Source organism: Hippopotamus amphibius, chromosome 17 (assembly GCF_030028045.1).
Source record: "Hippopotamus amphibius kiboko isolate mHipAmp2 chromosome 17, mHipAmp2.hap2, whole genome shotgun sequence".
Taxonomy (NCBI): Eukaryota; Metazoa; Chordata; class Mammalia; order Artiodactyla; family Hippopotamidae; genus Hippopotamus; species Hippopotamus amphibius.
This window is the reverse complement of record NC_080202.1, coordinates 61,398,409-61,420,460: the sequence shown is the minus strand read 5'-3', so window position 1 is coordinate 61,420,460 and position 22,052 is coordinate 61,398,409. Positions and strand designations below refer to the sequence as shown.

The following is a 22,052-nucleotide window of genomic DNA, read 5'->3' as shown; positions in this document are numbered from 1 at the left end:
AAGCATTAGTTAAGGGGGTTGCCATTGTTATTCCTTGCAAGGAAGAGAATAAAAGTGTAATCACATTAGGTCCTGTGTAAATTTATGCTGTTTTTACTGGCTCTTAACCCTTTTCCTTCCAGGAATTGTTAAGTTCCTTTGCAGTCATAGATCAGTCCTTGGGTACATTCTCACCAAGGGTGACTGTTAGACGGTAAGGTCCCTCAGTGGACCAGCAGAATAGAAGTCAGGTCATGCAACTGACTCCCTGGAAATTACGTAAGAGAAATAAATACCTTGGTATTTGCACAGAAAGGAAATTATGAAATTCGCTTCAAGCATGAACTCAGAGACTCTCTCAAAATCAATCCTGTGAGAAAAAGTTTTCTTGGTCTTTCTGAGGGGGTCTGCAGAGGAGGTAGGGGTGAAATCTTTCGGAGGAGAGACCTCCAGTTCCTATGTGGCTTGAAACGGGCTGCAGGTCAGGCCGCCTTGAGATGGAGTCTCGGAAGAGGGTGCAGGAGACGAAAAAGAAGAGAGCATCCGTCAAGGCCTAGGGTTCCTTCTTGTGCTCTTTTCCTTTCTTTTCTTTTTTTGGTTTGATGTCATGGTCTGTAAGTCAATTCACAGAGAATGCTTTCCCTATTGGAGGAATAATTTAAAAAATGCTTTTTTTCGGGGGGCGGGGGACTGGACTGTCTCACCTGCAGGACATGGGTGGGTGTTTTAGCTTATCAAGTGTGCGTGGTGCTTTTTCCAGGATGTTGCTTTGTAGGTTATGCTTTTCAAGGGGGCCTGCAGAGCTGGAATTGTGCAGCTCCTGAATTGCATTTCCAGAGATGAACCAAGCGCTCAGGGATGAGAGTCAGACAGCACCGAACACTCTGCCTTGATCACCGCCTGTGTCTGGGCCCCAGTCCCCCCCTTTCTTGTAGGATCTAAAATAATGTAGGGACCATGGAGAAAGAAAAGTGAACCGAGACAAGCAATGCATGAGGAAAGAACATAGAGAGGGGTAAACTAATTTCTGTGCTTAATCCACTTAGGGAACAGCACTGATTCATTCTGAGCCCAGGATTAATGAGACTTGCGTACATTTCCATTATCCTGCTTGGATTTTGAAACTATGGATATAGCATTAGTGACTAAGTCTTTTGTGCTAAATGATGCTTTCACTGGGCAGATGTTCAGATAACCTCTGCAAAGAAAATACAACTAACTTTTTCATCATTGTCTGCTCCTCTAAGGACACTGCTTAAGATAAGCGTGCTTAGCTAGTGTTGGATGCGAACATTGGAGCTGTTTAGCCTCAGAGCTTTATAGATTATTCCACGGTTGGAAAATACTGAGAGAGTTGCTACTATCTGCTTCGAAGTTTTGATATTTTAATGCATAAGAAGTATGGGTGCAACGGGTGAGTAGATGATTTTAAAAACTACGCTGTAAATTATAACTGAACTCTGAACGCAGTAAAAATCGGAATCATGACAGCAGTTTGCTGAGAAATGGAGTCCCAGTGCTGACTACAGCCCTCCTGTCCGATTGAAACAACTACAAGTCAAAATTCAGCCGTCTTCAGCCTCTTGAGGTTTTTAGACGTGCCGTCATTAGGTCAGCAGGTATAACTGTGTGTGTCTGTGTGTCTGTGTGTGCGCGCCTGCATATTTAGAGAAACTCTGAATTTGCTTTCGGCCAATTAATTTATTAAATACATTCCTTCCTTTACTTACTCCTGTACTGAGGAGGCATTACATTTTTATATAAAAATAATAGACATTAAGAGCAATAACTTTGGGGTTTGTCCTTTGCCCAAGTAGGAAATATATCATTATTTTTCAAGGATTTTTCTTTTCTGGAAGCACTATTGCTTGTGTTAACGTATATGAGAAGTTTAATCTCAGTAAACAGGAAGCTCTCCTAAATGATTTTTTTCCCCCAGGTTGACTTAACAGGTACAGTTATGAGTCTTCACATATTTCAGTTTTCATGCAGGGAAATGACAGTTTACAAAAAAGCGTTATTTGTAATGCCAGTTCCTGCCTGGCTAAATCGCGGTGACTCAGTTACACAAACCCTATAAAAGAATAGGTTTTGGTATAAATACAAGTTTTGAAATGAGATCTTATTTGCTGATAAGGAGATCAGAAGCTGAAACACTGGTGACAGAATTTAAGTCTGTGTTGTTGGTTCAGAGTTTCTCTGTTGCTAACCATAGAAATAATTTTCTAAAATGCTTGTTTACAGTGATAATTCACTCGAATTTCTTTAACATTTGAAATAAGCTGGATGTAGCTCAAATCCACATGCAGGAGAAGAAATATCTGGATTTGGTCCTAATTAGTACCTTAAAATATCTAAGGAGGCACATGTAAAATGAGTGCTGACATAACTCGGGTTTTCTTTTAATAATCATGTAACGCTATTAATGTTATTTGTTCTGTTATCATCTGTCATTCATGTTGTCGCCAATAGCAGGATACAAGCGTTTTATTTTTGCATAGTTGTGATACAAGTTTTATTTATTTGCAACTCATACACAAGAGCTTTGACTATTAAAACATACATTTGTCAAAAGCTTGGCATTAAGAATCATTTGAGGTTCTGTGCATACAGTACAGAAACTGGTTGGCGAAGGAGGAAAAGATTCAATCAAATCCTCCGACTCTGATCAACTTTATTTCTAAAATGGAAGAAATCCCCCCACAGCATGAAAAGTGAGCTGAACACTGGGGATTGGGTTCCGTGTAAGGAGTGAAAGGCCAAACTTCATATAAGACAGTCAGAGTAGAGATAACTGGGGCAGAGGGGGGGATAGGAAGTGTCTGTGAAAAATACAGGTTCTATTCTAGGATTTCTCGATTTGTCTGAGCAGAGATGCTATGCAAAGTTATCTTCTGCAGAAAGTGGGGGAGGAAACCCTGTACTTGAAATCAGCAGGCTAAGAATTCATCTCTGCAGTTTCCACTCACACGAGGAGCTCTCTCGCAATGTCATTGCTATATCTCTATTTCTTAATAAATTAAAATTGGGACTTGGGAAATCATATGAAAAAGAAAAAAAAAACCCAACAGAACAAAAGATCACATAGTAGGGCTGCAGCCAGGGAAATGGAGGAAGAAATGACAGTCAGCTTAATGTTCCAACAGTCCCGTTCTCACCTCTTGTCTTCCTACTCACTCATCTGTAGAGCTCTCCGTGTCTAAAGTGTCAACTCCTCAGGCTTGTCTCTAGGATCTAAACTCTGGCCCACATTTAATGCTCAACCCTAATATCCCTTATTCATGAATTTATACAAATGCTGACCATCCATTGGAAAATTCATTTCACTTTCCTCTCATCTAATACCAGTTGATACTTCCAGATGTAGCTACAATATACTCCTGAGTGCCTCAGTGACTAACCTCTTCATTTACGATTTTAGCACGCAATCAGGCACTGCCATAGACTGCTGTGTTATTTAAGGGTTTATTACGTAAAAACATCTCTGCGAAATATCTTATTCCTCCAACTAAGTTATTTACTCATCTTGTCATTTTCACCACCCTTAGCAGCAGCAGCAGCGGTGGTAGCGTCAACAACTCCCGTGGTCTCAAGGATCACTACGGGTCAGGTGTTTCGTGTCTATTCTTTCTAGTCCCTATAAACAGCCTTTCACAACTAGCTAGATCAATGTTGCAAATCATATCAGGCTGACTGAAAGCCCAAACTCTCCCCACCGTGCAACGCTTTCACCACTGTCAAGGTCATAATTTAGAGCATCCCTGAAATTCAATGCATTGGATATGATTTGAAACAACTGCAATTAAAAAAAAAAAGTTGTAAGAGATTGTGCCCTTTGACTTTGTAATCTCACATTTGGAAACCTATTCTAAGACAATAGTAAGAGATGAAGCTGAACCTTAGCCTACAAGGACAGTTAACGCAACCTAGTGGGCATAAAACGAAAATGAATATAAAAGTTTAAGAATAGGTGCTGATTAATTAAAGTATGGTTCATATATATTATGGAAACAAAATATATGCAAACATTAAAATACATGCTTACAACTGGTTTTTGATTGCATGACATACGCTTAAATATAAAAAGTATGGTTCTCATTTTTCAAAACGTATGACACAACTGATTTAAAATTATGAAAAATATATAAAGATATAAAAATAGAAACAGAAATTAGGACAAAGGGGGAAGAGAGAACCAGAGTATTTATAATGGTGGGAATACGGATTTATGTTATTTTCTGTATGTTCCTACATTCTTCTGTATTTGTAATGCTTATCTTTGTACATTTCTCACAAGGGGCATATAGTGCCTTGAGAATTTTTAAAAAAGACCTAAAAACACTTTATTCTTAAAACCCTACACACATTCACAGGTAAAGCCCATATCCCCAAACCTAGATATTCAGGTATAGATGTATCCTTTCGTTCAAAAGTATCACTGTTGACATTACTCAAAACGTGTTTCGCATTCTCTTTGTAGCTTGCAGCATCTTCCTTAAATGTCTACAACAGTGACGAGAACTGACTGTCTGCAGTTGTTGGTTTTGTTGCTGTTATCGTTAGTTGTGGAAAAAGCCAAGCTGCAAGCATCTTAGGCAGGGCTCTCTGGCCGAAGGAACCACCATCCGTGTTAAAAGAGATTGAACCAGAGCTGTAGGCTTCTTACCTTTGAGAGCGCCAACCTGCCACAGATCACACAAACACATGACCCTCACAACCGCTGTGTTAGGAACCACGGTGATGTGGGGTCTGGCCCTAAGATTCACAGGCTATTTTCAGACCGTAATTGTCTCAGCCACATAAGATAAATAAAGGCCTTCAGAGCACAGCAGAGAGAAGTTACTAAATAATAACTCAGCTGCTCTGGAAGCATGAGCTTCTTCAAGAACCATCCTACTTACTGTTGCTGGCTTTAACATATTTTGTGCATATTTGCAAACACACAGGTATCTTACTTTTCCAGAGCTCTTTCTCAACTATTCTTAACACAGCAAATACAAGGTCTGAAGCACTGAAGTGCCTGAGAAGCTAAAATAGATGTCGTAAATCCATACCCTGAAGCTTTTTTATCCAAAAAGGGAACTGACCAAAACAAACTCCAAATTTAGCATATGCTCATACTATTTCAAAAATATACATCCACTTTAAGCCCTTTAGGTCATATTTACTTTTACTTTGCATATATTTTTAAACAACCTTGGTTACATAATTTCTCAGCCCAGTGCGTATTAGAATCAACAAATTAGACAGGACGTGGTGACAGCCTGGTAAATTCAAGGCATGCTGGCAGGAGCAAAAATGAGAAGGGAAGGCTCATTGATGGAGAAGAAGGAAAAACAGCAGAGAGACTTAAATAAGCTTAGTCTGGGTTCATTTAACGTAGAAGACACTGTTCTTACTGTATCCTGATAGGTCCTCTCCATTGCAAGTGAAAATGAAATAGCTTATGTTTATTATAATGAGTCATTACTGAGTCATTATTCAAAAGTCATACTCAAAAATATTGTTACCTTCATTCTTTTCATCACTCAACTGACACTTATTGAGCCTGATTTATTTCCACAGCCATGTGCAAAGCAATAGGATATAAAGATAAAAAAAAAAAAAAAGACCTGACAGTGGACGTTGAAAAGCTCCCCATTGGTAGGTGGAAACAGATATAGGCGAAAATATATCTGTAATAGCGTGAGAGGAACAAAATATGCTACACTAGAACTATGTACAGAGTGCCCCTGAGGCAACCAGTTAAAGTTTGAGGATGCATACAATACATTAGGGAAAATACTTGCCAATCAAACACATTTCAATTATTTAGAAAAGCCATTATCTGATATGCTGCACTCCCAGGTCTGCCAGATAAATCAGGGACCACTGCAGGTGGACTAAATCCCATTGCTTCAGAGGAAACCGTGCAGGCAGCAGTGTGCAGAAGGACATGCCATTCTTAGACGCAGCTTATAACTTATATACACGATCACACGTATATAGACAGAACTGGGGGTGCAATGGGTATTGAGGACACAAGCTGAGGGGCAATCCCGTCTTCTGCTGTGCTCTCAGCATCCTTAACACAACTACGTAAGCGATCACATCATACATGTTACGTCTTCCATCCTGAAGACTTCGCCATACCTTCTACTCCATTGCATTCTACTCCTCAGAGGCTCTCCAGATTTTTCTTTCCTCACAAATCCACTTTAGCACTTAATCATAGGCTGCCTTCTCTTATTTAGTCATCTCACATGTGCATTGTCTGTCTTCTCAATTAGGGATTGTGAATTCTTCACGAGAAGGAACTCTTCCTCTGAGGGCTCTTCTATCTCCCATGTCACCTGGCACACAGCTAAAGTACAAAGCAGCTACTCAACGAGTACCATTATAGAATTTATTATGCAGATGACATCTTGCCAAGGCGGTAAGTGAAATCGCCAAAGCAGTTTCCCAACGGATAAGATTACATTCAGTGGCTTAAAATACCCTAGTGCGTGGCTGGTCCTCATAGCAGCAGACTGCAATCTCATCCTGTCTACATTTCAACTCAATATGACATTTATTTACTTATTTATCATGTATGACTATTAATTATTACTGCAAAGACTAGTAAGTGGTTCTTACCACCTAGTAAATAAAATAACAGTTTTTCAGCTTTATCATCATGAAAGTGGGCTGCAGAGATTGTCACTGGACACCTGAAAATATATCTAATTGCTGGTGATCTTTACATAAATGCAAAGGAAAGATTTGTGCTCCTAGTGGAACGATCTCTGCGTCACACGGCCATTCATAATCTGACTGCAGATCTAGACTGTGACTAATATTTGGCTCTGATATTATAGGTGGTTACCGGTGGAGGGAATCAGTGAGGGCATAACTGTCACTTCCTTGGAAAAATTTAATCCACAGACGGATCCCAACACCCAACTGCACTGGTGTCCAAAACTAATGGAGATTTTTTGCTAAATAAGGACTGATTCAGCCAAAAAAAAGATATACTCTGACTACAGACATCTGTATCACGCACCGCTCCAAAAAAGTATATTTACCCCAGCACTGAATGTATTGGAACGCTAGAATTTTCCTAATAGGGACATAATGAAAAGTCTCTCAATAGTTAAAATGCACATTTATATTTTTCTTTATAAGATGAAGCAATAGAGTTAATCAATGCTATGCTGCATTTACAAAGTTTCAGTGAGTAACAAAATTTAATCCTTCATGTTTCCTTATTTAGCTAAATAATTAAGGTAAAAATTTTATTCAGATTGGGAACCTGCTTATCAAAATAATCAACTTTTCTCTAATTTTCTACTTTAGTAAATCAGCCTCATTGCATAGCATCCCATGGGAGGTGAAAGGGACATAGATGAGAAAGACTAGGATACATATATTCCATCAGTAAATTCATACAAAGAACCTTAGTCCTATAACTTTGCATTGATTTCTCCTGTCATATGAAACTATCCAGGCCTGCTGTGTATTCCATTTACTTAGAGTGGTATATTAAAGCAAAACAATTTCAATCCTAATTCCAGAGAAACGGCATCCCTTTCTGGGTGACTGGTTTTCAAAAAGAGCTCATTACCTGGAAATGAGTCCTGACTTTCTCAATTCATGTGGTTTGGGAAATTCTTAGCCATGCACAGATACATAGTTTGAATCATAATAAAGAAGAGAACACCTATAAATGATGAATTTCCTCTCCCCATTTAGATTTAATACGCTTTGAAGGATTAATTGGACCTTTCCTGTCCAATTAAGAAACCCACAAGGAAACCCATTTCGGAAGAAGCTTATGGCAGTGCCGTGAGCGGTACCTCGTCCTCTGTCCTTGGCTGCGCAGAGTTAGCTAGCTGCCTGTCTCCAGGCTCTTTTAGCTTTAGGCTACAGCCTGGCTTCCTATACATCCTTCTCGTCTGCACAGTTCATCCAGGCGGTCTATAAATAACACTTGGCTTAACACAGGTTGGATGAGACCTCCCTGGTGGGAAGCACGGTTCCCACGGAGAGGACTTTAAAAGGCAAGATAGTTTGGTAACAGGGCTCGGACTACGGTATAATCCCAGCACACGGAACGAAACAGCAACGCGCTCGGCTCCCAGAGTCACACCGCGTGCCCAACCCGTTCCAGAACCCCGCTACTCTCCGCGTCCTGCTGAGTGCTAGGGAGAGCGGCCCGCTTGCTCAGGCAGGATTCAATCTGCACAACCCAAGCGTATCTCACCAGCACCTCCTAGGGGCCGTGCGCGGCTGTGAGGCTCGGAGGTGGGTCCCGGTGGCGCAGACCCTTTCCTGCAAGTGTCAGTTTCACCCTCCTACACGCACAGGTCCACCCGGGCTGCTGCCGCCCGGAACACGAGCTCGGGTGTTGCAGCCGTCTGGCGTTCCTAGGGGGCCTTTTAGAGATTTCAGTACCCTGCGCGGAAGACACATCTGATCGCTCGAGGAAACACACAACACACACAGGGGATTGCAAACTCGGTGTAAGGAGTACTCCTAAATACCCTCTAGGAGCAAAGCTTTGTCATGACACCTAAGTACTCGGAGAGATGAGCGCTAGAGTTCACGCGCGCGCGCGCGCGCGCGACACACACACACACACACACACACACACACACACACACGGTTTAATCTGCAGCGTTCCAGGATCCACACCCGCTTCGCACTGGAGCTGACACCGCTTTCGACAGGGTCTGCATGCTCTTGCCTGGTTGCCGCGCCAGCGCCGAGTGTCTGTAGGAGCTGCCGTTCCAGAAAATTCATTACTCTTTAACTGCTCTGATTTTAGATCAGCAGAGCGTGAGGGCGGGCCACGCCAGAGGGAACGAGCCGTTCACCCTTCCGAGCAGTCTGGGCGCTTTGTAAGTACTGTCCCCTCCCCGACTCGGGAGAAGGAAGAGCCCGGCGGCCCGGCGGGGGCAACCCTTGCGCGCGTCTCCATCCGGCTGGGGTCCGCGCGCCGCTCGCGGTCCCTCTCCCGGTTTAAGTCGCGGCTCCTCCGCGCGCCGCTGCCTGGGAGGGGGGGGGGGGGGCTCGGAGGGCGGGAGGTGGCGGGGGGGGGGGGGGCTCCGGGTGGGAGGGAACCGGAGAGGAAGACGCGCCCCGGCTGCAAGGCTGAAATGCCAGCCTCCCGGCTGCCACCATCTCGCCGGGACGCCGGCACCTCGCGAGCCCCTGGGCGCGCACGCCCCGCCCCGCCGCCGCCACCACCGGGGACAGAAGAGGGCAGGCGTGGGGCTCGCGGAGGGGTAGGAAGCGTCGCGCCAGGGCCAGGCTGCAATTAGGCAGCCGCAAGCGCCGCGGCCGCCGAGCTTCCCACCTGCTGCCGGCCCGGCCGGGGCGCGGCCGCCGCCTCCCCTGCGCTGCCGGCCCGGCGGCCGGGGCGGGGGGGGCGGCCGGGAGGGAGCGGCGGCAGGTTCTCCCCGGCGGCAGCGCCGCGGCCGCGGGCGCAGCATCCTCCCTCCCCGCGCGGTCCCCGGGGCAGGCGCGCCGCGATTGGCCGGCGCGGCCGGGGGCGGGGCCAGGCGGGCCGGTGGCTCGCGACGCCTCAAAAGAGCCCAGGGAAGCGCAGAGCGCACTGGAGCCCCGGCCAGCGCGCAGCCCGCCCGGCGCCGGCCAGCTGGGTCTTGGGAACTCTGGTCCGCTGTGGCTCCCTCGCTTGTGCAAACTCCTGGATCTCACATGCCTCTGTAACCCCCCATTTCCACTCCATGTCCCCATGCTCCTGCGCCAGCAACAGGTAAGGGCCGCTGTGTGTCTCCTTCCCTCCTTCCCTCTCGTTGCCTGTGTGTCCCGGGGAGTGGACGCGGGCCGCCGGCCCCGACCCTGCCCTGCCCCGCCGGCTCGGAGGTGCCCAGCTGTCACGCCGCCTTGGCGCTCACCCACGCTCCGGAGTCCCGGATCACGCCTATAGAGTTTGTGTGCGCACCAGAACACCCCCAGAGCTAAAAATACTGAGACATGCTTGGAACAGTTGAGCAATAGAAGCAGATTTCTCTGCAGCATCTGTTTGTGCTCGTAACTTCCAATGCACCAGCTGTAGCGAGATCCTGAGTTTGGAGACCCGGGCGAGGGAGCCTCCTGTTCGGTTCTCGCTGGAAGCGAAGAAAGGCGGGGGAGGAGGTGCGTCCAGAGTACTGGCCTCAGACCTTGGCAGACCTTGGGACTCGGCGCTGGTCTTGATCCTTGGCGTCTTTTTTTTTTTTTTTTTCTTTTTTCTTTTTTCCCTTTGTCAGTGCTTCACGTGTAGCTTCGAGTTCCAAACCCAGCGAGCTTCTCAAAGTTGCTCTGCTGGGGAAGAGAGCGGGAGCTCGCGTTGAATTTGAGCCTGCAGATCGCAAAACTTTCACATCCTATGTCACTCTCCCCTAAGCAACTTGTTATTCATTGTAATAATAACATTAATACCGAAATCGGAAACGCTGTGGTTTCAGGGAAGCACAGTGGTCAAAACGACTCGATTCTGCAAAAGATTGCATCATAACATAGAGTCATCATGACAGTTGGAAAAAAAAATCGAGATAGGAAATGGGCAGTTTGTGTTCTGTGTCTGGGTAAACCTATCGGTAGGATGGTAACTGGGATACGGCTGTGAATCCTGGGGATTTTCGTCAACTCAGAATTTACCTTTTAGGAAAGAAGGCATTATTTGAAAACGTGTTTTGGGTATGCCAAGAATGCATGTTCCTCTGTACCACTTGTTTTCTTTTTGTGTTAGTAGTCGGCAAGCTGTCAGATTTCCTCTGGCTGACCGCCGCTGCATGTCTGCTGTGTGTTACTTGTATACACTTGCTAGCTTTTTCCTGCTCACTTCCAACCCTGCCCCCAAGTGTTTTATTTACATTTGCCATTATCTGGAAAAGTCTCCAGGCTCCAGAGTAAGAGATGTTACTTTAAGGATGGTGGGAGGGGTGAGAGTTGGGGTCAAGGTCATGTCACTTTGCTTTCAGCCCCTCCCCCTCCCCCTTTGCTGGCGCTTTCTTTTATGTTACTGCTCTCCATAGGAAAATGTGTTCCGAGCTCTTGTGAATGTGGCGTTAAAAACAAAACAAAACAAAAAAAGCACACACATGCTATTTCTACTTCCTTCAGACTTTCCGGTTGTAGAATCCCTGGTTAGCTGTAGCATCCTTGTATGACTTCTGAGTAGCATGAAAGACTGACCCCCTCGTTACCTGCACAGATGGACTGTTTCAAGCTTTCTCTCTTTTGGTGTGTATTTTCTTTGCCAAAGGGGTGTATTTTTCTGCATGCGCCCATGCTGAGTGATGCTACATGCATTGTTGAGTATAAAAGTTATAGGGCTCCCATAGATAAGTGGGTATCTTCCCTAGCCTACTGCCCCTCCCCCGCCCTTGTGTTTACTGAGCCTCTGAGAGGTTGCTCTGCTAGCCTTGAGCCCTCATGGCAACAGTGTGCCCAGAGCACACTCAGGCTGGTCTGTGTGGCGTCAGCTGGGGAATAGCTGCTCTAAACACTCATTAGCAGACCTCTCTTTCAGCCCAGGGCACTTTCTCTTACCATCCTTAGTTCCTATCCTTCCTGAGAAACTCTCTTGTTTGCTCCATGCTACGACCACATGAGGGGACCCACTCATTCTCATTTATTCTTCACGGCTGCATGTTTCTGTTCTTTTGTAATCCACAGTGGGAACACTCCCTTTATGGTAAAAATAATTTGGATGCATTCATTTACCCCGTGTTATCCCCTTGACCCCGTATTTATCCCCATCTCTCTCTCCTTCAAAATCTACCTTGAGATTGAAGCCCTGAACTATTTTTTTTCCATTGCTTATGCTTAATTTTGTCTCAGCCTATAAATAGTCTTAACATGAAGAGCACCACATGTAGCCTCTCAATTTCCCAGAAATACTTTCTACCTCACTGGTTATACCCTGGGTAAAAATGATGATTTGTGTCTATTAAATTTCTATCAGGCCCTTACCTATGTTGGCTCGAAAGGGGGAGAATTTACACATTGTTCTTCAAATCAAATGTCAGTTCTCCTGAGTTGTGCCCCATCAAGGACTCCAATCACGTGATGTTTTCGTCTATTCTTAATCAAATGTTTCTCAAAAACTTATTTAGCATAGAGCCCTAAAATGAAGTTGCATGAAAGCCCTATTCCTAGCTAAAGGATTTTCCCAGGTGCTCATGAGTTGGTGATTTACAGTGTGAGAAGCACAGGCAAGGGAGTTTTCTGCTTGTCTGCAGCCACTCAGGCCTGTGGGCAGGTTAATAGGAAAGACATTCTTCAGAGTGGAATATTAAGACAATTACCCTATCAGATGTTGGCAGGTTCTAGATTTTTGCTATGTCATCAGCTCCACCAGAGTCTGAATACACCTCGTGTGTGTACGCACATATACACACATAAATCTGTTTTGGAACATATCTACTGGAAGTGACAAAAGTTTCCATTTTGCCAAAAAAATCTTTTTTTTTTTCCCCTTTCCAGCCAGAAATGGTAGAATGTCTAAATGATGCCCCATGTATGGAACAAATTCTGTCATTAGCCATGGAAATAAGACAATAATAGTTGCTCAGTGCAGGCTCTTTTCAAGATTCTAAATGCAGAAAGCTACTCGTAGGAAGCTGGTAGTGTGTGTTTTGTGGAGTTCAAATTGATGTCCTGGGGTCAAGATTTTTGGAAAGTCACAATTCAGTCTTTAGATTTCATATAGTTGTTATGCTTTAATCTGGAAAGTGTGCAGAAAGAAGTCAGAAGAAATTTGAGACTGGCTACTCATGGTCCCTAATGGTAACTCAGAGGGAAGGATTGTTTTGAATCATGAAAAGGGAATTGCTTGGTGTCAGCTTGTAAGATTCTGAAGTCAATCAGAGCTCGAGGACACAAGCACTATTTAAATGAGGCCCCCCCCCCCCCCCGCCGTCCCCATTTAGGGAAAATGCCCCTGCGTTCCGTGTCATGGTAGTTTCTCCGGTTTTGTGTAGAAATGCTTGGCAATTTCATATGAGCCAAATGAGCTGAAAGCACTGTTAAAAAAAAGTGCTTTCCATGTCTGGGATCTAGAACCCTGAGGAACAGGAGTCTTGTCTCTTTTGTCCAAGTACAAACTTCATGGGGAAGCAGACAAAACACTGAAGCAGGTGGAAGGCTCGGAAGGCACAGTAACTTCTTTTTATAAAGTAATTCAAAGGCACTTTCAAATCAGGCATCATTTAGGTGTCAAAAGCTGCCAAAATGTAACACACATTGCAATTTTCACAGATGACTAATCTCAGGAAAAATGTGTTGGGGCACATTCTTTCATAATAACTTGGATGAAGAGGGAGACGTGAAAAGACTGTCACAAGGCTTTTTCAAAGACAGTGCACCTTGCCCCTCTTTAAAGGGGTGCACGAAAGACAGATCAGTGATCAGCTTTCTTTGTTTGCAGTTGGCTTGGCTGACTGTGGTTCTGTTAACGGCTTAATCTGAATGTGGTTTTGGAGGGAGAAAGAAAAAGTGGAGTCCTGTTCATCAGGGCTTCCACAGATTTCTGATCCTGTCCATCTGTTGTTCATTGTCCCCCTTTAATACAAGAGAGAGATTTGGCTGTTTGAAAAGTCGAGCATCACTTTTATTTTTCAGTTCTGTGCTGTATTCATTTTTTAAATTTGTATTTGGTTAACAAAACACCCTAGACGTTCTCCTAGGCTTCTGTGAGTCCCGGAAAAATTAGTTTGTTTGGAGCAAAAATGGAAAGTCAAATCAATAGATGGTTTTTAACCTGGGGCAGGGTCAGGGGAGATGAAACAAGAGGAGAAAGCTGAAAACTACTATTTGTTCTCGTTAAGTAAAGGTGAGTGCCTTCTCCATAGAAACAGAGAGCAAGCAGCAGCACTCAAAGTGAAAGTCAGCTGACGGACCCTTTCGATTTAGTGCTACAAAGTTGTCCCCGTCTGGGAAAGCGCAGACGTGGACTTCCATGAAATGAGTTCCAGCCTTATCTCAACCCACTGAAGACCTGGTCCTTGGGCACAAAGGTGCTTACTTCCTAGCCTGTCATTACACACGGCAATCCCATCTCCGGAGATTTTCAGGACTCTCATTGCTAGGCAACAGGATCGCTCTGTATCCCCCAGAGTAAACCTGCGTCTTAGAGTCCGAATCACCTGCACTGACAGAGATGTTATCAGGCGTTTCTGCCTAGTGGCAGCTTTCGGTGTGTGAAGTGATGGAATAAGCCCAAACAGTCTCCAGAAGCTGGGATCCCTTTCAGATGAGTATAAGCGCTGTCTGCTCAGTTTTATCTTTTAAATAAAATAATCGGTGCTTTTGGATTTCAACCTTGTCATCAAGGGTTCTCCTATTCTCCCACAATGCACCTGCTACTCTATTAATATTAGCATTCTGCATTCATGCGGAATGCTCTCTCGACATGTCTCAGCCCTTAAAGCTTCATGACAAACCTTGGAATTAGAAAGTCTTTCTTCTGCTTAATCACCTGGGACCCCAGCACGTAGAGAAGGCGAAGGAAGAGAATAAGTGGAGAACGGTAGCTCTGTAAAGTAGAATATTCCAGATTGCTGGCAAAAAAGAGGGGAAGGGAGACCTGAGATTTCAGTTGAAAGGCTGTTACCAACAACTAACTCTTCTGTGGTTAATGACTTCATGCTTTTAAATAATAGAAGAAAATATTCTACTTTCTTTTTCTCTGAGGCTACCACACCCACTAATTCAGCGTAGTGGACATTTATCTATACCTGACTCTGTGTCTGGCTAAAAAATGTTGCCTTAGGGAGCAGAACCCTGTCTTCCTGACTTCTTTTGTAACAAATCATCTCTCTCTTTTTTTTTTTTTTGGCAGGACCTGTTCTCTGGATGTCAGCTGAGTTACTAAGGTGATTCTGCATGTCAGGAGAGAGACCTCGGTAGAAAGAACCTCAAGGCTCCTGGAGACCCCCCATCTCTCCTTTTTTTTTGTGTGTGTGGGTCCTCACTGAACATTCAAACCTGTTTCTCCAAAGGGTTTTGCAAAAACTCAGACTGTTTTCCAAAGCAGAAGCGCTGGCGTCCACGGCAGAAGCGATGGGCAGCGTGCGCACGAACCGCTACAGCATCGTCTCCTCGGAGGAGGACGGCATGAAGCTGGCCACCCTGGCGGTGGCCAACGGCTTCGGGAACGGGAAGAGCAAAGTCCACACTCGGCAGCAGTGCAGGAGCCGCTTCGTGAAGAAGGACGGCCACTGCAACGTGCAGTTCATCAACGTGGGCGAGAAGGGCCAGCGGTACCTGGCCGACATCTTCACCACCTGCGTGGACATCCGCTGGCGGTGGATGCTGGTCCTCTTCTGCCTGGCGTTCGTCCTCTCCTGGCTGTTCTTCGGCTGCGTGTTTTGGTTGATAGCACTGCTGCACGGGGACCTGGACGCCGCCAAGGAGAGCAAGGCGTGCGTGTCCGAGGTCAACAGCTTCACGGCCGCCTTCCTGTTCTCCATCGAGACCCAGACCACCATAGGCTACGGCTTCCGCTGTGTCACCGACGAGTGCCCGGTGGCTGTGTTCATGGTGGTCTTCCAGTCCATCGTGGGCTGCATCATCGACGCCTTCATCATCGGCGCGGTCATGGCCAAGATGGCCAAGCCCAAGAAGAGGAACGAGACCCTGGTCTTCAGCCACAACGCCGTGATTGCCATGCGGGACGGCAAGCTCTGTCTGATGTGGCGGGTGGGCAACCTTCGGAAGAGCCACCTGGTGGAAGCTCACGTGCGCGCGCAGCTTCTCAAGTCCAGAATTACTTCCGAAGGGGAGTACATCCCCCTGGATCAAATAGACATCAACGTCGGCTTTGACAGCGGCATTGACCGAATATTTCTGGTGTCGCCCATCACGATCGTCCACGAGATAGACGAGGACAGTCCTTTGTACGATTTGAGCAAACAGGACATCGACAACGCAGACTTTGAAATCGTGGTGATACTTGAAGGCATGGTGGAGGCCACGGCCATGACCACGCAGTGCCGGAGCTCGTACCTGGCCAACGAAATCCTCTGGGGCCACCGCTATGAGCCCGTCCTCTTTGAGGAGAAGCACTACTACAAAGTGGACTATTCGAGGTTCCACAAGACTTACGAAGTACCCAACACTCCGCTTTGTAGTGCCAGGGACTTAGCAGAGAAGAAATACATCCTCTCCAACGCTAATTCCTTTTGCTATGAGAATGAGGTCGCCCTCACAAGCAAGGAGGAAGAAGACAGTGAGAACGGGGTCCCAGAGAGCACAAGTACGGACACGCCCCCCGACATAGACCTTCACAACCAGGCAAGTGTACCTCTAGAGCCCAGGCCCTTACGGCGAGAGTCGGAGATATGACCGATTCCTCCTTGGGAATAGTGACTTTGAAACACAGTCTGTTGGTCAGAGGCCCGAAACAGCTACGCAGACGACGGTACCGGTGAAGAGGTGGTTCGAGGCAAGTGACCACAAGGGACTGAGGCTCGCATGATGGTTTCAGAGAAAGACTGTAAGCTCAGAGATGAACCTGAAGCACTAAACATGCCTCCCCCGTGACCTGATGGCACATAACACGTTGTAGGATAAGTTATGGGGTGTTTATGTCTTGTTTTGTATTTTGTTTTTTTTTTCTGTTTGTTTGTTTGTTTGTTTGTTTTTACCAAACTTGAACTTGCAGGCAAGCCTTGGTTGGTTGGGTATTTGACTTCTCCAGAACGCTTCTCTTTAGGGAACAAGAATGTTTTTAAATGGCATCACATTTTTAAATGTTTTAAAGGCAAGACTCTGCCTTAACTTTTTGAAAAGCTGCTAACTACACCAACACACGTTGTACTGTTGCCGTGTAGTTTTTCTTGTGTGTAATTTAAAAAGTCAGTGTTGAACTTTGATGAAAGCTCATGATATGCTCTTCAAAGTGACAAGTATTTGGCTGTTAGCTGCCAAAACGAGAGCCTGATTTTTTGAGGCCAGTAATTTGTTTGCTAGAATTGATTTCTCTCTCTCTCTCTGTCTCTCTTGCTCTCTGGTTACATAAGGGCATTATGTAACACTAGCCAAATGGTAGCCTCTGGGTTGCTGTTGTTTGTTGTTTTTTTTTTTTTTTTCTCTCCATGATGCTAATGGGTTGTCTCAAATTTTAAGTTAGACTACCTAAAATAAATACCAAAGATAATGCACATTTTTGCACAGTGGAGCTTATACGAAAAAGGAAAGAAAGCCCTACGGCTGCCTTGGAATCAAGAGACGATAACTTTGAACCTCAGCAAGACCTTGAACTGCCCTCTCCTTTTGCACCTTATCCAGAAAACAGAACATCAGACACACAGTCGAGTAAGTGTAGTGCTTTTACATTTCCGTTCTTTCATGTAACTCTCGTGTTACAGGAGGAAGACAGGAGAAGTAAGATTCATACACACATGACATAAACATCTTTTCTTTCCTTCGAGGTGGTGCTGGCCAGGCGAACACGTACGTTGAGAGATGGTGATGTGCCCTTAGATTTTTTTTCTGGGTTTTCCATTTTTTGCACATTCCGAAATTTCCTCCAGAAGATAAGACCTAGGTTGACATGAGTCAGCCTCCTTGACGCTGAGCCGTCCAAGCTGAAAGATCAATAGGTTTAAGCCCTTGCTGCTGAATTCCTTGCCCTGACAGTCGGGACATCTCCAGCTTGACTTCATCTTCTTTAAAAGATGCCACGCCTGGCCTCGAGGCTGGTTCTTCCCATCAGGCTGTCTGGACTGAGTCCTACAGCATCGAGAGGGCTGTGAATGCCAAAGTGGGAAGATGGGAAGATGCAGAAGAGCCATTTGGATGTAGCTCATCAGCTCAAGTATTCAGGAGGGAGGGGAACGTCGCTTTTTTTTCTTTTTTCTTTTCTAATGGTAGAGAATCAGAATGAAAGTGTCTCAGTATTTCAGGGTCAACAAGAGCCATAAAAATTCTAACAGCATCACCAGTAAAGGAGATAATGATCTAGAAGTGTCCTTTCCCCTCGATGGACGGATGCACACTCGTGATTGAATCTGAGCTGATCCCTTTACCTGTGGAGCCCTAGAGCCGGTTACTTAGGGCACATTGTTTTCCAGAAGCCTCTCCTGCCTGGCTGCCTGACTCCCTAGAAACATTTTGTTTTGTTTTGTTTTGTTTTCCGCTCTAGCTCAATACAATGGAACTCTATTTTGGTTGAAAGTTCCTTATTTGTGAATTCTGGGGTTGCTGACTTTTCTTTTTAATCAGAGTCTCAAAATCAACTCTCTTATGGTATTATAACCCTGTATGCCATTAAAAAACAGCTTGTTCTAGAATTCTGTATTTCGTACACTGACGTCCGTGATGGTCTCTGGTTCTTGGACAGCCATCTCTGAATGCGGTGCCTGCAATAAAGGGGCAGTCTCTGCTGTTCTCAGCCTTCAGCGTCGATGGGTTTGAACACTGTGGAGTTATTTTCACTGAAACCAAGTTAGAGATATCAAGCACATGGATGCTATTTTAAGTCCAAACTTAAAGGCAGATTGGGGAAGTTGTTTGGAGAGTTGGAGGACCTGGGATGGAGTGGACGTAGAATTTACAGCCTTCTGTACGTGGCAACTGTTCAGCCACTGACAGTGAGAGGATGTGGAGGGTTTCAGCTGCTGCTATTTCGATATTTTTGCAAAGGAAAATAATCAAACCAAAGAGTATTCAGTGATCTGTAAATTAAATGAAGATACAGTGGAGAATGGGGGTGACAGCAGAGAAGGCACCTTCCTATCGCTCAGTGCTGCCACTTAAAGAGACTTGAGATATTTGAAAGGGGGTAGGGAGGGGCAAGAGCAAGGGAGGGAACTCTTACACCTTCTTTCTGAAAAAGAGGAAAAAAATCTAAAATTTCTGGTGCACAGGTTTGTTTTGTTTTTTTTTCAAGAAAATTTTGCAGAAGCTATGTTTTTAAAGTGTACATTTTATAAAGTTTATCAGATATTTTCATATTTAAAGCCAAATGTAAATAGAAGTCTGTAAAGGGGAAAAAAAATTGCCATAGAAAGTATAATTTCAGTGCAGCAATTTCTGAGAGCTAGTACCTATATGCTACCGGTTAGCATGGTTTTAGCAAATATTTACCGGCCTTATAAGGTTCGTATTGCTATGTTCTTCTGTTATTTATTTCAGCATGGACTGTTCATTTGAAAGCTTTTTCTAGTTATTAGTACTTTAACAGTTACAAGCTTTAAATGGCAATTTTTTTTTTTTTGTCAAGAGCCAAGACACAGGTAATGCACACATTTTGTTTGTTTGTTTTGTTTTCATTGTTGTTGTTTTTTGGATTTTGTTTTGTTTTGTTTTGTTTTTTTGCTGCATTTTACCTTCAAAATATTTGTCCTTATTGACTGGGTCTCCTTAATGAGCACACGCGTGTCATTAGAACGCAGCTTGAAGAGACTCATCGTGAGTGTCTGGGGTCTGTTGCCGGGTCTGTGTTGCTTTTCCGTGGCAAGCAAACCCCCGTTGAATTTACGTAGGAATTGTTCCCTTTTAAAGAATTTTTGCCCATATCTGGATGGGCATTATATTTTTGGGAGGAGGCCGCGATTCCTGGTTATCCTATTTTTAAATAAAAGGTAGACAAAGCGAATTCTATTTTGATTATTGAGAAAGGAATAGTTTTCTATCCCTCTAAGAGTATACTTGAATCAGACATTGTAAGGATGTCACCACAGCTCTGTAGTCATTTCCAAACTCCTGGTGAAAGTTTGCTTTCCCTTTTTTTTTAAAATTCTATCGATGCGTTATTTCTTACCTTCACTTCCTTTCTTCCCTACCCACTCGCACCTCACACCTGAATGTGGAGTCAGTGAATTCTATCCTCTATATCATGTTACCCTTGCAAAACAGTCCGTTCATATCTGATGATAACCCACTCAGTAAAGGCAAAAAGCTTGTTCTGAGAAGCAGAGTGAGTGTTTTTTCACTCCGTGTCTAATAATGTTAAGGGAAAAAAAAAAGGGTTGCATAGTTACTCACTCCCAAGTAGAACCCCTTTCCTGGTTATGTTGGGTTTCAGCTCTGGGCTGCGGTGAACGGAACAATCCCGGCCTTTTTGACAATCGTGAAAGTTACTATTTTCCCATTTGCTGTCTTTTTGTATCTAAAGTCTTCCTAATGTACTGCGCAAACCATGGATTGTACATATTTTTATATAGTATGTCTTATTTTATTATTTCTAAATAAAAAATTAAAAATCGAAAACAAATCAGTGCAAGCATTTTGGGGCTCCTCATTTGGTGACTGTAGCATCCGTGAGACAGAAAGCAAAGGTTTCCAAGGTTTCCAAACAAGAGGGCAGAAACCCTGATCCTTTGGGTGAATACGGCCATAGAAATCGCGGAAACAGACGTGGTGGGTGGCAGATGACGCTAATCCAAGTACGAGGAGGTCAGGCTCATGTTTTGTGTCTGGACAGGACGGCGGAGGTGGAGAGAAGATAGAAGAGACTGGGAAATTAGCGGACAAAACTAACAAAAAGTACCAGCTTTAGATCTGGAGTCTCTGCAATGAGAAAAGGTGCTCTTTACTGTGCCTAACTGCGCTTTGGGTTCTGCCTTTGTATCATCTCACTCCCCCAAACCCAAATCAGGTGATTATATTCTCGTATAATAAATAAAGCAGAGTTGGCAGATATGTTCTGTAAGAGGCCAGAGAGTAAATATTTTTGGCTTTGCGGAACAGAGTCTTTGTCTCAACTGCGCGACTCTGCCCCTGTACTACGGAAGCAGCCACAGATAATACAAACACAAATGGTATGCGACTGCATTTCAATAAAACTTTACTTGTAAATACAGGCCGAGGGCCGGACTTGGCCCGTGGCCTATAATTTATCGACCTCTGTTATAGGTGAAGAAACTGAGGCTGGATTTTAAAGGTCATGAATCATGGAGCTGGTATTCACATTCAGGTTTTATCCGCCTCTACATCTAGTTTAATCCACTAAGCTATAGAGTGTTTCAGGGCGCAAACTTCCCAAGGATCTGTGGTCTCAGAGAAAACGTCAGTTCCTCTGGCAAATTTCAAATAGCTGAACTGTTTCCCACCATTGGACCATTCTGAAATATGGGTTCTCCTTAATATTTTTCTTTTAACAAATATTTTTCCTTTAACGAAGCCCTTAGTATGTTTCAAAGATGCTTCTAAGTTCTTTATGAGTATTGAGTACTTTAATCTTAACAACGGCCCTATGGAGTACACACTGTTGTTATCCACATTTAAGAAATGAGGGGAGGGACTTCCCTGGTGGTCCAGCGCTAAAGGATCTGCCTTGCAAAGCAGGGGACGTGGGGTCGGTCCCTGGTCGGGGAAATAAGATCCCACATGCCACGTGGCAACTAAGCCCTCGGCTACAACTACTGAGATCCTGTGCCTCAACTAGAGAGACTGTGTACCGTAAACTACAGAGCCCAACTAGAGAGAAGCCTGTGCGCCGCAAAGAAAGATCCCGCATACCGCAACAAAGATCCTGCGTGATGCAACTTAGACCTCACGCAGCCCAAAAATAAAGAAAAAAACGAGAGGCCTTCCCTGGCAGGCCAGTGGTTAGGACTCTGTGCTTGCACCGCAGGTCGATCCCTGGTCAGGGAACTAAGATCCCACAAGCCATGCAGTGCAGCCAAAAAAAAAAAAAAAAAAAAACGAGGCCACTGAGGCCCAGAGAGGTTGAGTATCTTGTGTAAGCACACACAGCTAATAGGTATTAGAGCTGAGCTTTAAACCAAGGCCATTTAATTTGAAGCAACGTGGATGGACCTAGAGGTTTTCATACTGAGTGAAGTAAGTCAGACAGAGAAAGACAAATTACCATATGATATAACTTATATGTGGAATCTAAAATATGATGCAAATGAACTTATCTGTGAAACAGACTTGCAGACATAAGAGAGCAGACTTGTGGTTGCCAAGGGTGGGGCAGGGTGGGGAGGGATGGACTGGGAATTTGGGATGAGCAGATGCAAACTATTACATATAGAATGGGTAAACAACAAGGTCCTACTGTGCAGCACAGGGAACTATATTCAGTATCCTGGGATACACCACAATGGAAGAGAATATGAAAAAGAATGTATTTATGTATAACTGAGTCACTT

The 22,052-nt window shown here is 44.6% G+C and overlaps 1 protein-coding gene across 5 annotated transcripts; it reads left to right on the top strand.

The window, feature by feature from the left end:
• The first annotated feature begins 8,430 nt into the window (after positions 1 to 8,430).
• On the top strand, positions 8,431 to 20,156 carry KCNJ2 (potassium inwardly rectifying channel subfamily J member 2). Of its 5 annotated transcripts, none has more exons than XM_057716214.1 (3): positions 8,431 to 8,459; positions 8,765 to 8,837; positions 14,789 to 20,156. In XM_057716214.1, the coding sequence occupies exon 3, from the start codon at positions 15,010 to 15,012 to the stop codon at positions 16,291 to 16,293; it is 1,284 nt and encodes a 427-aa protein (XP_057572197.1). In that variant the 5' UTR covers positions 8,431 to 8,459; positions 8,765 to 8,837; positions 14,789 to 15,009; the 3' UTR covers positions 16,294 to 20,156. The 5 variants fall into 5 exon arrangements, 4 of the variants coding, with proteins under 4 accessions (XP_057572197.1, XP_057572198.1, XP_057572195.1 ...); XM_057716215.1 differs by lacking the exon at positions 8,431 to 8,459 and adding an exon at positions 8,628 to 8,667; XR_009050031.1 differs by lacking the exon at positions 8,431 to 8,459 and having other exon boundaries at positions 8,631 to 8,837; positions 14,789 to 17,265; positions 17,382 to 20,156.
• Positions 20,157 to 22,052: the final 1,896 nt, after the last annotated feature.